The 14384-nt window shown below is 50.0% G+C and overlaps 1 protein-coding gene across 2 annotated transcripts in view; it reads right to left on the bottom strand.

The window, feature by feature from the left end:
- The window catches only part of IGSF21 (immunoglobin superfamily member 21), a 257037-nt gene that overhangs the window by 156669 nt on the left and 85984 nt on the right, over nt 1–14384 (bottom strand). Inside the window, exons 1-2 of one of the 2 annotated variants that reach the window (XM_030537868.1) lie at nt 5746–5780; nt 937–1049 (exon numbers count right to left, since the gene is read on the bottom strand). In XM_030537868.1, coding sequence (XP_030393728.1) covers nt 937–960 — 24 coding nt within the window. In that variant the 5' untranslated portion in view covers nt 961–1049; nt 5746–5780. Of the gene's footprint in view, nt 1–936; nt 1050–5745; nt 5781–14384 lie in introns of those variants that run through there. The other variant, XM_030537866.1, reaches the window with a different exon arrangement.

Here is a 14384-nt window from a genome sequence, read left to right as displayed (position 1 = left end):
TTCTGCCCAGCACTGACCCAGCTGCCCCCTCCCTGAAGAGAGTCTGCTACTTGCTTATGCAGAGAGGTCACTTTGGCCCGACAAGAAAGCAGGATCATGTTCCCTGGGCACAGTGCAGGTCTGTCTCTATCACTCTGAGTTGCCTCTAACCTCACTGGCATTGTGCCTAGCCTGGACATGGCATTATGGTGGGCATTTCCAGCTCCCTAGGGGGCAGGGAGATGCATACTTTGGCAGGCGACTGCCCCAGCATGGAAGTAACTGCAATGGCCAGTTTAAGACTCTTTTGGGATGTAAGGCCACACTTGTGTGCATTGGGAACTACAGAATGGTTGGAAGGAAACTCCCAGATCCAAACACTGGGAAAGTCCTAATCCAAATCAGAGCTTTGCAGGTGGCCCCTGGCTGTATAACGCCAGATCCAGATCCCTTGAACTCTGGGAGCCAAATCGATGCTTTGGAATGAAGTCTCCTCTCTCCGGTGGGGCTAACAGGAGCCCCAGCTCCAAACAGACCTGATAGCACAGAGCGTCCCTAGCAATAATCTTCCAGACACCATCATGGCCAGCGGATGTAAAGGGCCACCACTTTTTCCCATTCTTTGCAAGGCCCTGGTAGTTAAAGTGCCAAGCGCCAAAACCCACTGAGGGAACATCACAAAACTACTGGAGCGAGTGTCAGCAGGACCCTAGGGATGATCTCACAACTACTTCTTTGCCGTTTGTTTAAAAGCAAAACAAAGCCAAGCCAAGCCTTCCCGTCTCATCCCCATTTAGATTGGATGAGGAGGCTATAGCTGGGTAATGGATGCTTCCATCACAAAGAAACCTCTTGACATTTTCCTCTGACATCCCTCCAGCCCCACATCACGTCCTGGAAGAACAGCCTGCCTGACCCTGTCCCTGTCCCAGGAGGGGCTAACAGACGGTCACTTACCCGGTACCAGACTATCTCCCGCATCCTGCCATCCGTCTTGAAGTTACATTTCAAAGTCACGGCATCCCCGACCACCACAGGCGGAAGCGGCTCAATGCTGACAGTCAGGTAGCCTGTGAAATACCAGAGGAAGAGAAACACAAAGTGAGCCAAGGTAAGGCTGGGAAGCGGGCGCAGGTGTAAGTGAGCTGGAAAACTGGTCCCAAGTGGGGATGGAAATGCAGATTGGCTTCCACGTGCCCACCCTCTATTCACTCCTCGCCCTCCTCCTCCTGCAGACATGATCACATCCTCAAGGAAAAATCATTGAGCCTGATTTCCCTCTGTCCTGCCCTCAGGGAGTCATTTACACCAGTGCCAGGGGTGCGAATCACTACTGCTGCTGTGCAGAGACTACGGCCTACAGTGCAGGCCAATAGTGTCTCTCTGTTCCCTTGTACTCCCCCATTGGTCTCCATCAGTTGCCTTTTTAGATTGCAAGCCTCTTAAGCAGCAGCCATCTTTTCATTCCATGTTTGTGCAGCACCTGGCGCGATGTGGGCCTGGTTATGCAAATAATCATCATAAATGATTTGCCCCTCACTTGCATGGGGGAGAGGGGGTGATGTTTTCAGCATCGCCAACACCAAATGTTCAAAAAATAGCTCAAGTCAGGCCCTCAAAATCATGAGATTGGCTTACACTTGAGTCTATTCCCAAGCTTTCCTCCACAAACAGGAGGGCTAGCAAGCTACTTTTTTTTTCTTGAAAGCTGAGAGGCTCATGTAATCACATGACTCCCAGAGCTGGTCCCGTAAGTAAAACACTAGATATCGTAAGATTCCTGATCAAATCATGAGAGTCGGTGACGCTGCATTTTACACCTCTTTGCACTGGTTTAAATGGCTATACAAGTTGGAAATGTAATCCCTGATCAGTGTGTGGGTGTGGGTGTTATACATTCCTGGCTATGCTCCATTCACAGGGACTATGGACCGTTACGGCTTTCAGCTTAAGAGCCAGGCTCTGTAGCGCAAATTGAGTCAGGTTTATAGGAAGACTTGGAAGAATTAGATTTTTATCAGGGAATGCCAATAAATGTCAATTTCACCATACACACGCAAAGCAAAAAAAAATATTATTTCCATCAGAAATAACTGAAATATACAGAAAGGCAAAGTAAGGAAAATGCTGCTCGAGAACTTACTAAAGTTCGAGGTAGGGATATTTACTTTGTATATTCTGACCTGTGACATCCAATATTTGTGTTTTAGTGGTGAGAAAGCTTTAACTTTTTGAATCTCAGCATTTACTATCATTAAATATTTATCTGATCTCCCCCATTGTCGGACGTCCCACAATTCCCTGAAACTGTGAACATTTAAATCAATAAAAACAGAAAAATAATCATTGATACTATCCACCAAAATTATTTTAAAAATGTATATCGCTTTCTGCTCCACCAGCTTAAAGAGCAGGAGGTCCCTGGTGTGTCAATCACCACACTAAGACTCAGGCCATTCTGATCTTGCACCTTAACAGCAGCGAGTTCAATGGATTTACAGCAGGGCTGGCAGAATGACACCTGCTCCTGCAATGCGTGGAACATTTCAGAAGCACTTGGCTGTGCTTTGCTCCCACTGACTTTTACCAGACGTTTACCAGAAATGCGGACGAGATCAATGTGGAGTGCTTTGAATTGTCCAGCAACCTGAACAGTTCATCTTTCCCTGCCTCCGGATATATCTCAATGCCAAGAGATCTACAGAGAAAAATAAAAGAAGGGGGTTCTATCTCTTTAAGGCCAACAGGTCCAGTGTGTGATGGGGCAGGCTTCAGGTGGGAGGATCAGGCTGAAATACACCTACTGTCTTCTCTCAACGTGAACCTCAGGATTAATGATCCCCCCAGACAATGACTCTGAAGGTGATTGCTTGGAAAGGTGACACGTGACCCCATATCAGTTACACAGCTCGTGTCTGGCTGACAGAGCAGGTGCTTATAAAGGTACCCAGGCTTTTTGGTTAAAGAGGCAAGGAGAGGCTCAGCTGCTGGGCAGGGGCTGGCTGCTTCAAGGGAGGGCAGGGAAGCCATCAGGAATGGTTACTTCTGAGCAGACTGATCATCCATCTAATCCCATAGCCAGATACATCAGAATATACTATCTGTTTACTTGGGCTGGTGCCCTGCCTCTGGGAATGACCAGTTCAGTCTGCTGCAGAGGAAGGTATTAACAGCACACCTGATTGCAAGACACAATGCCATTCTTCCTGACCTCCTTTGACAACTTGTGTCGTGAAAGCATGAGGAATGAAAGCACTTTTCCATTTTATCCTCACTGATGGGATCTCAGATTCTGTTCCATTTGGTCTTGAATCTGAGCTGTTCACCTCACGCAGCAGTGAGTTCCACAAGTTGCATATTCCACAGTTACAAAATGAAACTGACAGCTACCAAATGAACAACACTCAGGTACTCTCTTAAAGGAGCATCCTCACCAGAACGCCATCAGGGGAGACAACTACCACATGGTCTCCATGGCTCTAATCAGGAGAGGGACTGAACCCACCTGCAGACACCCCATCACAAGATGTAGATTAAAATGCATTGCTGAGGGTTCAGCAACAAAACCAAGCAAGGGAAATGGAGGCATAATGTAAACGGGGACAGGAGCCAATCCACAAAGCCTTCCATGGAGATGCTGAAGGGGTTAAAATAACACTCAATGAAACAAACAAAACCCGCCTTTTGAAACTAATCAGCACCTGGGAACTCCAGGCAGGAGCTTTCTTCTTCTGAGCACTGCAACCATACCTTCCCGCCAGCCAGCGGGATGCAGGGAGGAAGAGTGGTGAAGCTGGTGGGGGTAGGGGAGCAGACAGGCCTGTGTTAAACAAGTGCTTCTAATTGGCCCTGACAGCAAAATCTTCCAGATCAAGTAAGCAATCTGCTCGGGGATGGAAAAAATCCAGAGGATCCTGAGACTCCCAATCCCAGCGCTTTGCTAGGGAGCGCATTGGTGCATCAGTTACACAGAGGTCTCCTGGCTTTTCAAAATGCAAAGCACCTGGGATTTTTCAGGACCATTAACAGTGACACAGGGGTCACTGAAAACCACTGCACGGCTACCAAGACTTCAAAGCGTTGCGCTCACACTAGCCTCATCTGGGTTTCCTTGCCATGGTGATGAGCAGTGGGAATAAAGTTGAGAGGTTTAAACTGGAAGCTGGGAGAGGCAGTGTATTTGGAATAGCTCCTACAGCTACCACCAGCAAACACTGGAGACGCTCAGGTCATGGGATTAGGGGTCGCATTGTTTCCCAGGTGTGTGGGTCTAAAGTAGCTAGGAAGCTGTGAAGGAGGCACAGTTCACCTCCATCCCATCGCACCAGCATTTAATGTGTCACATGATTAAAGGGATGCATTGCTTTGATTTATGAAATTTCCTGGCAGCCAGCCGATTTGGGTGCTATGTCCTGACTCTGCCAGGGATTTGCTATGGGTGTCTGGCCAACTTTTCCAAAAGCAATTGCTGATTTTGGGTGCCTCCGGTTTTGGCTGCCCAACCTGGAACACCCGTTAAGTACTTAGATAGAGTAGACACACACTCTCGCTTCGCGCCTCAGTTTCTCCATTTGTAAAATGGAGATAAAGATAGTGACTTGGCTGAGTGAAGTGCTTTGAGCTCTCACTTCAAAGTGTTCTCATGGTACAATGTTAAGAGCTGCCCAGTAGGTTTAACAACCCCAGCCCGCGCACTGACAGAGGGTGCGATTGCATCACAAGGCAGTGACAAGACACGCTGACACTTCTGTGGCACGATCTCACCCTTATCTCTGGAAAGAGGCCCGGTTACATGGCGACGGCAGGGCGGTAAAGCCGCCCTGCATGTAGTCAGTGCTCAGCCAAACAATAACCCCAGTGCTCTCGGTACGCAGGTCCTGCTCACCCCCCGCTCATCGCAAAGGGCTTTGGGTCAGACTCTGATTGCATGCAAAGAGGCTCAGAGTGGGGTGCAGGGGGGTGTCAATTGACTTGGGCTTCCAGGCTAACATTAGCAGTGGAGATGTTTGGGTCGGGCTGGAGCCCAGGATCCGAGACCCTGCCCCCCAGCCGGGTTTCAGACCCTGAGCATCTACACTGCTATGGTTAGTCCCAAGCCCCACGAGCTGGAGTCAATTGAACCAGGCTCTGAGACTCGGCACCAGGGTTTTTTCTTTGCAATGCAGGGGCCCAGTGAGACATGGGGCTTGTCTGCACCGCTAATAAAAGTGGCTCTGGTGACCTTGGGGAGCGACCCTGAGGTAAAAACGCAGTGGGGACAAAGCACTTAGTGAACTCGCCCGGGTCAGCTCCGTACCCTCACCGGGGGCTGCCCTCGCTGAGGTTACCATACCGGGAAGCTAGAGAGCCTGCTAGTCACTGCTTTTCACACAGGATGCTGCTTACACCAAACTAAGAAACACCAGGAGTTTAGTAGCAAAAACAAGCCTAAGTAACTCAGCTGAGATCACAACAGGAAGCCTGTATTGGAGCACGAACTCAACCTGGAGCGTCCGGAGTCCCAGACTAGCACCACCCCCGGCTGCTTCTCCTCTAATCCCGCTACTGTGAGCGGAACCCTTCCTTATGTGCTGACCGACTGCTGATGCCTCAAGGCAAGGCGGTACCCTCTGTCCCACCCACACAGACATTGTAACACTGGGTCTCAATCAGGGGCATGGCGGGGAAATGGGGAACTTCCACCCTGACCTCCCACCACACACACACAAGCATTAAACCCATGTCCAGAAGCATGAAGCCTGTTTCTCCCCCCTGCCCCAGCCTTACCACCAGTAATCCAGTTCTCTCAGCAAAGCTCTTGGAACGGTACTGATTAGCCCTGTCTCCATCACTCCAGACCTGTTTTAAAGGCCTCTAAATTGTTCAACTCCGGTCCTTGTGGGCGTGAATCCCTCAGATTAATTAGAGGGTGTGTAAAGATGTAACCCCTGTTTTATCGGCTCTGCCTGTGCTGCCAATCCATTCCAATGAGCGGTCTCCACCTCCCTCCCTCAGCAACCTGGCAGCCGGAGGCTGGGTGAGCAGACGAGCAACTGATCCTTCTTAACTCCACGCTTCATTATTCTGAATATCTCCATCACTCTCCCTCCTTTATCTGTGACAACATTTATGGCGCTCCTATTAAGAGACGTTTAGTAAAATAACCAGCGATATTTAAGAATGAGAGAGACACACACGGGGAGAGTCTGGGAGATAAATCTCTGCTCGGATGTTAAAGGCTCCCAGAACCTTGCGCTGAGCGACGCTGCAGATCAGGTAGTGACGCTCCGCTATTCCCATACACCTCTTGTCTTCCCTAAGTCCCTTTTCCCATCACATTCTCGCTTTCCTCATTGGCAGCCATTATCCAGAAGGGATTGGGAGTCAAGAATCTCAGGATCTGGCCCCAGCTTTGCCTCTCATTCCCTTTATAGACTTGTTAGCTAAGCGGTTGAGCCTACATTTCCGAAAGTGACTGGAGAGAAATTTTGGGTGCCCAACTTGCAGCCCCCTTGAAGAGTCCTGATTTTCAGAGGGCAGGTGTTTTCTGATATTCACAACCTTTTAAGATACCACCAAGAGACTAGGAGGAGATCTAACGTGAGTGCACCGATTTCAATGAAAATGAGGTGCCTGGGTACTGCTGAAAATCCCTCTAGATTCCTGTCTGCTTCTTTAGGCTCCTAAATGGCTTTAAAAATCTGGCCCTGCACTCAGATTGTGAAGGGCCTGGCCCTGCACATGACCACGCAGGTAGTCCACAGTTGAGGTCAAATGAGATGAGCCCCTGTAACCCCTTCCGGCTTTCGAATTGGTGTGTATCGAGTGGGTTTTGCTCTGCTCCCCTCCCAGCAGCCCCGGAGTTCAGCAGTTGGTTCAGCCCCTATAGAGCCCAGGAACAGTAAAGGTGCAGGGTGTTCAAATCCAAGGGCCAGCCTGGCCGATCAGCCGCTGTCTAAATCAGATGGGCGGCCAAGGTGGGATTTATGTGTGCTTGATAACGGGCGCTCCGTGCCACGCATGTCCTGAAGATAAATTCCAACACCTGCATGGTGACAATGTTCCCGCCATGCTGGGGTAGACGCTACTGTATTACCTATTATTACAACACTGGTCGGAGGAGGAAAGTGCTTTTGAAACCCAGCTTTCACTCGCTGTTAGAACAGTCTCTGAACTCTGGGGAAACAGGAATCAGTCACAGCAGAAACAAACTCGGCTAACCTTTCACTGGGCTCACAGGCCACCCTCCCGCCCCCTCGTTACATTCCCCGAGCATCCCAGGTAAGCTGGTGGGGGCACCTCTGCCGGCTGGAGGACAGCACAGAAGAGAAAGAAGTATGACAGAGATTTTAACTTAAATCAAGCCCTTTTAGTAGGGAGAAGCTGCATAGTCCAGTGGCTAATGGAAATATTTTTTCCTTTGTCTCTGTATGGTGAAATCAACATGTACCTAAATTTACCAACTTCCAAGCTTAGCTATAAACACCTGAGATACGGACCATTCATTCACTCATGGGCTCCCTAGCTCCCATCGGTCTCTTTCCTGAGACAAATGGCAGGGAAAGTTATCCCAGCCCCTCAGAGCTGATCGCATGTGCCTCCAGAAGAGCAATGTGTCTGGGTCCCAGAAGGCTGTGAGGCGGGGAAAAGCAGAGGACCAGCAGAGACATTTAAAAAATGAACGCTGCCTGGAAGGCGAGTGCTGGAGAGGATGGGAGTGGATCGAACAGCTGTGCAAGCGGACCTTGGGGAAAATACATTATGGCTACACGGAGCAATCATCTCATCCCTTGCAATCCCATTTCCCTTGGTCTGCTCTTGCCGCCCAAGCCTGGGTGACTTGCTGGCAACGCTGTGAGTGGCTGCATGAGGTGGGGGAAGCCTTCACTTTGTCTGTGTGAGGGGGCGCAGAGTCTCTTTGAATGAGGCCAGCTAGGGAGCAGAGGCAGTGCCAGGAGTTTCATAAGAGACATGTCAGTAGACAAGAGGGGTTCTCTTTTTCACACGTTCCCCCAGGGCATCTGGCACTGGCCACCGTGAGAGAAAGGATGGTCCATGGGTCTGATCCCCTATGGCAATTCTTAGAGCCTCGTGTTTTTCGCAAAATGTGAAACAACACAATCAAATGCAAAACTCACCCACAGCGGCCACTCCTGTGGCTCCTGTCTGGCAGGGCGTGGCCCAGTTCCCCACTATGGGTGTTGCGCGGCAGGGGGTTGTAACGCCACTCGCTGAGGGATGGCCTGGCAGCCCCACCTGGGAAGGGTCCCCAGGCCAAACTGAGCGGTGCTGTGGCCCCAGGCTGCATGTCTAGAGCTGGGAGCTGGGACCATCCCTGCAGGACCAGAGCGACCGGCGCCACTGCTGAGCACTAAACTGTGCTGGAACGAAGCAATCCCTCTCCCTGGCTCACCTGCTGCAGCCAGCACAGGCTGACGGCGACAGGGGATGAATCACTTGATTCCCTGCTCTGTTCATTCCCTCTGGGGCACCTGGCCTTGATCACTGTCGGACTACAGGACACTGGGCTAGATGGACCATTAGTCTGACCTCGTATGGCTGTTCTTATGTAGTTCTGCTAAACCCCTTGGCTTCAAGTTCACAGGACAATGAGCCATGTTTGTTGCCCCCAATACCTCCCTAGCAACATTTGAGTGGGGGCCTCTCTCCCTGCTCACTCGATGAGCGATACAATCCCTGCTTCCTGTTAATGCTTTATTAAATGAGCACATGCCAGAGATAGGAATCAGAGCACTGCATTCCAGCCGTTATAAAACGCTTGCTTGTCACTGGATTGCTATTTTATTCTATTTCGTTTTCCCATCTAACTTCCTCCCATCGATTGCTGCAAACAGATTGCAGGAACATTGCCGAGAAGGGGTCACGAGGTCGCCTGATTTCATTTCATTTTTGTGTGTGTATATTTCCTAATGCTGGTGAGAAAGGTTAGATTGACAGCTCTGGAAACCAGAGTCTTTATTTAACTAAAGACCAGGCAGCTTCCCTCTACAAGGCTATCTATCTTAGGTACCTGTCTGGCCCCATCAACATAGTATCTGAGCAGCTCACAATCTTTATCCTCCCAACGTCCATGTGTGTTTCACAGGTGGGAAACTGAGGCACAGAGCAGCTAAGTGACAAGGCCGAGTCACTTGGTCACATGGGAAGTCTGTGGCAGAGCAGGGAAGGGAACGTGGGTCCTCCAAGCTAATGTTCCAACCACTGGGCTCATGCCTCCTCCCTGTGGCTATGATCTGGAAATGAGATGAGGAGGGGAAAATGGTCATGTCAATCTTTGGCCTGTCTGCAGACAGCAAGGGTATCCAGTGAGAGGAAGGAGACCGAGGGTTAGTAATGGGCTTTTCCTCCACGGATCTCAAAGCACGGTACAAAGAAGGTCGGTATCATTCCTACCATTTTACAGGTGAGGAAACTGAGGCACAGAGAAAGGAAGCTATTTGCCAGAGGTCAGTGGCAGAGTTAGGAGAGAATCCAGGATGAAACGCCCACTCCAATGAAATCAAAGGGAGCTTTGCTATTGATTTTAATAGGGCCAGGATTTCACTCTCAGTTTCCTGAGCCCCCATTCCAGCAGCCTATCCACCGGGCCTTGCTGAGGGCAAAGGGGTGAGATTGAAGGTCTAGGTTCAATTTCTGGCTTTGTGGGCCCTTGGGCAAGTCACTTTGGCCCCGATTCACACAGGTATGTAGGCATTATGATGATTTCGGTGTCACAGAGCCTAGAAAATCCCAGGAACCCACGAAGCCTGAGATAGGCACCCAGGCTCCCTAGGCAATGAATGGGGGGAGATGGCGCCTTTGACCGGTTGCCAATGCCAGCATGCTAGCCAACGGGAGGGGTGTGAGCTAAGCCCCTTCCCTCTCTCAGTGATAGGCTCCTAAATCCAGGCTGCCTAGCTCTGATAAGCAATCCAGGAGCAGGAACCTTGCCCCCGGAGGCAGGCGAATCAGACTGCCAAATTGTTCCTTGCAAGAACGAGTTAGGCGCCCGCCTCGCTTCACGCAAAACAGCTGGAGAAGGAGATGGTGAGGCCGCCCGCCTGGTAACAGGGAGGAACATCGTATCACAGGGCCAGAGAAAGAGGGGGAATCGGAATGGCTCTCTACCCAGGTGGTGGACGACCGCCTGCTCCACCAATGAATTATCTATCCACCCTGGAGCAGCTTCGCCAGGAGAGACTGAGGCAGCTCTCCCACATCAGAAGATCCCATAGCTCGGAGATTAAAGAGCTTTCCTGAGAGGTGGGAGACCCCTCCTCAAATCTTTTCATCTCTCCCTGAACTCCCTCCTCCCGAGGGAGCGCACTAACCACTGGACTAATGTGTGTAAGGTGGGTACCGCTCCCTCTCCCCACCATGGTCAGATTTTGAAAGGGACCTGAGGATGAAATGTAGGCACCGAGGAGACTTTTACCCTGAAAACATAGGCGCCCAGTGAGTTTGGGCTAAGAGTTAGAGGGAGGTAAGCTGGGGGCTGGCTGCTTAAATGCCTTTGTGGATCTGGGCTTCCTTCCATCTGGATCTTAGCTCTCCAGCTGTAAAATGCTGATCCCCTTGTCTGTGTCCTCTGTTGAGGTTGTCAGCTGTCTGGGGCAGAAACTGTCAGGTACTACGTGTATCTGCAGCACCCAGTGTAATGGGGCCCTGATCTCAGCTGGCACCTCTGGGTGCTGCCATCATCTATCCAATAGTAATGCTATGAAAGTTTGTGATGTGGATTCTAGAGCGAGACGGCTAGTTCATTTCACAGAGGCAGCCAAACAGCTGCCATCACTGCTAGAGATGGGCGTGAACCAGAACACGGACTCCAATCCCGCCTTACCGCCAAACCGGTGGGTATATAGGTACCAATTTACCACTAGACAGAGACAGATTGCAGCTCTCACATCTTTAGCACACACAGAAGACTGCAATGGGGGCTTTTTTTTTCCCCCAAACGGCTGTTTGCAGCCATTATATTGCCATGAGAATGCAACACTGAGAAAGCACAAGAGATGTGTTTTGCAAAACAACAATCGCTCTGCAAATGGAAGTGTCAAGCGGAGAGCGTGAAGAAGACCAGAAAGACACCAGGGTGGTAGACACCCGAGTCACAGGGCAGAGGATAAACCTGAACTGACTGGACAAAATCGATTTCATTCTTTATACTTGGCAGGTGTTTGTCACTAGCAAAGCACGGAAATAGAACACAATGCTTATGGTATTTGCAAAACGCATTCCTATACATTTCCACACTGTACCCCACAGGTGCATCCTGCACACACATTCATACTGCAAAAGAGAGGTGGCGTGGGCTAGTGGTTACAGCCTGGAGCTGTAAACCTTGCCAGACCTCAATCTGAATCCAGGCTCAGACGTGGCCTTGGCAAGCCACTGAGGCCCACCTGTTCAAGTTAAGATTAATTTGGGATGCCACAGTTCTTGCAATCCCTGGATGCCTGAAGTTGGGGACTGAAAAAAGAGGAGACTGAAAATTAACCTCCCTGTGCCTCAGTTTCCCCCTCTATAAAATGGAAATAACACTTCAAAGGGGTGTTGCAAGGACTGATTGATAAACTTGGGCTTTTAGATAAGGAGGCGATGGGCTCTTTAGAAATCCCTAAAATAGACAGCTAGTTTGCAAAGCTCTTTGGAGATGCAAAACATTTTAAGTGAGTTACGCATTATAATTAAGAGCAGCATCTTGATGTTCTATATCTAATAGTTTTAATTATATTTAAGCAGGGAAGCTAAGAGAAGGGAAGGGCATGGGAAGGTTGTGTGGGCAGGCAGCTGATGCAAACTCCAGGTCTACAGAAATACAGGGCCGCAGGGGGAGCAGCAAGTGGGGCAATTTGCCCCAGGCTCCTAGGGGGCCCCATGAGAATATAGTATTCTATAGTATTGTGACTTTTTTAATGGAAGAGGCCCCTGAAATTGCTTTGCCCCAGGCCCCCTGAATCCTCTGGGCAGCTCTGCAGAAATAGGCTCGTAATGCTTTAGATATCAGGAAGTGGTCTCAGCTACTGTCCTAGTGAGGGTCATATAAGTCCCTGGATTGATAGATAGGAATGTATGGTGACAGACAGACAAGAATGGACAGCAATAGGCAGAGTGATCAGAAAGCTGACGCAGGTAATGAACACACAATTCCTACCCCAGGCCTTGCAGGCAGTTGCCAAGTTACCTGCCCTCCCCAGGCCCCTTCGGGCATTATTGGCTTCATCTCAGCTGGATGATGGGGGGAAACAACAACAACCAACAACAACAAAAACAGACCCACAGTTTGTATCTGTTGCAACAAACCAAAGTAAAACACGTCTCTTCAAGGGCAGCGGCACAGGAGTTCGAAACAGATTAGAGCTGATGAGATTCATTTCCTTGCTTTTCCAGCTGCCTCGACTGTAAAAGCATTCTGTAAAATTCCACCAAATGGAACAGACCCCCATCATCTGCTCGTTTGGCTTTGCATGAATCAGCTCGCACGTGGGGTGGGTATCTGATGCTGAGGAGCTGTCTCAGCTGCAAGGCCACACTCTCCCTCAGCCATTCTCAGTTGTAACACACCCAACTTGCAGGGGAAATCCAGAGCAGAGCCAGGTGAACAACAAAAGAAACCACCACACAACCAAGCGGAGCCTCCATAATTCTTTTTGGGAAAAGACTGCAAAATCCGTGGCCTAAATGATCCAACACGTGACTTCTGACCAGCTCTAAACAAATGGATTGGTCCAGCTGTAATGCTTTAACCTCCAGTGAGATGCCGCCTTCATCTCCCACTGGCAGTAACCGGAGTAGAGGTTTTCATTCCCTTGCAGGACAGGATGCTAAGGGAAGCAGTAGGCCTCAGCGGCTACAGCACTGGATTAAGGCTCAGGAGACCTAGTTTCTGTTCTCAGCTCTGCCACTAGCCTGCTGGGTGACCTTGGCCAAGTCACTTTGCCCCGCCATACCTTGATTTCCCCTTCTGTAAAACCGAGGTCACAATATTGATCTCCTTGGTAAAGCTCTTTGGCATCTACTGAGAAGAGAGTTATGTATGAGCTAGGGATTATTATTATGTTCTGGGCCATGTCTTAGATTAAATTTCACCAATGCCCCTTTACAAGCCTAGCATAAGGCCTTGTCTACTGATGTCAGCCGTCTGCAGCGGCACTGTCAACCTAGCACGTACAGGCGAAGCTGCTACAAGTTGCCACTCAATCTGGTGCAGTTTACCCTGCACTAGCTGCAAATTGCAGTTTGCTCCGTCTACACTAAGAACATGTGCCACTACAGTTAAACCAGTGGTGGCCATTGCTTGCCAAAATCCCTAGTGTAGACGAGGCCTCGGGGTCCATCTACAATGGAGCTGAAGCTGTAATCTCCAGCTGGGGCAGACATACCCACGCTAGCTCTGATTGAGCTAGCATGCTAAAAACAGCGGCGCAGGTGGCAGAAGGAACTATCCACCTGAATACGTCTAGCCAGGATATCCTCAGGACACCACCGCAACTACGCTTCTATTTTTATCATGCTCACTTGGTCAGAGCTAGTGTGGGTCTGTCTACCTGATCTGGGAATTACCCCTCCTGCTGCAGTGTGGGGACGTACCCTTAAGTGAGACGGTTAGTCATTATTTGTACGAGGGAGGCATCGAAAGGGCCCAATGGAGAATGGGACCCCACAGTGTTAGGCAGTGTAAGGGACAGTCCCAGCCTGGAGGAACTTGGGGTGGAGGCACAAAGAGCATGAAACCAATGGGAGTTAGGCACCCAAATACCTTTGTGCACGCCACTCTTGGAGTCTAACTAGACAAGACAGACAAAGGATGGGAGGGGAAACAGGGCCAGGCTCAAGGTCACACAACAGGTGAGCAGAGAACGTAGTGCAGAACGGCGATCCCAAGAGTGCCAGCCTGTCGCCCCACCTACAGGCCCGCGCTGCCTAGCGCCAGCTCTTTCCCTCGACCGCCTGTCTCATTGATTTACCTTTTCCCCCCACTTTGCTGTTATTGTTCCTGAAAGAAACATACTGCTAGAGAAAAAGGCAGCGTTCTGAATGGGCCGCACAGACTGCGGCTAACGTTCCAGTTTACAAACATCAGTGACTGCCCTTCTATCCGCCTCTGATCAAACTGGCATATCGCGGTTCCATCCTGTGCAGCAGCATAATGCCAGAACGAAACAGCTACAGTATTACAGCCCGATCTGACAAAACGGCAGGGGACAGAGGGCCGAGTGGTGCTGATCTGCTTCATAAAACTTTGCCTATTTGTTAAAAAACATTGGGAGCCGACTAGGTGAGATTACACATTTTTTTTGTTACAGATAACAGGAGCGAAGGAGGCTGCAGGAGTCAGAATTGCCAGGTGGTGAAAGATAATGATTAAAAAAAACCATCCACATACTGCCCACTCAAGGAGGCCTGGTTGTTTGGATTCTGAC

This window comes from Gopherus evgoodei, chromosome 18 (assembly GCF_007399415.2).
Source record: "Gopherus evgoodei ecotype Sinaloan lineage chromosome 18, rGopEvg1_v1.p, whole genome shotgun sequence".
NCBI lineage: Eukaryota > Metazoa > Chordata > Testudines > Testudinidae > Gopherus > Gopherus evgoodei.
The sequence above is the reverse complement of the archived record's forward strand: the minus strand, read 5'-3'. Positions and strand labels throughout refer to the sequence as shown.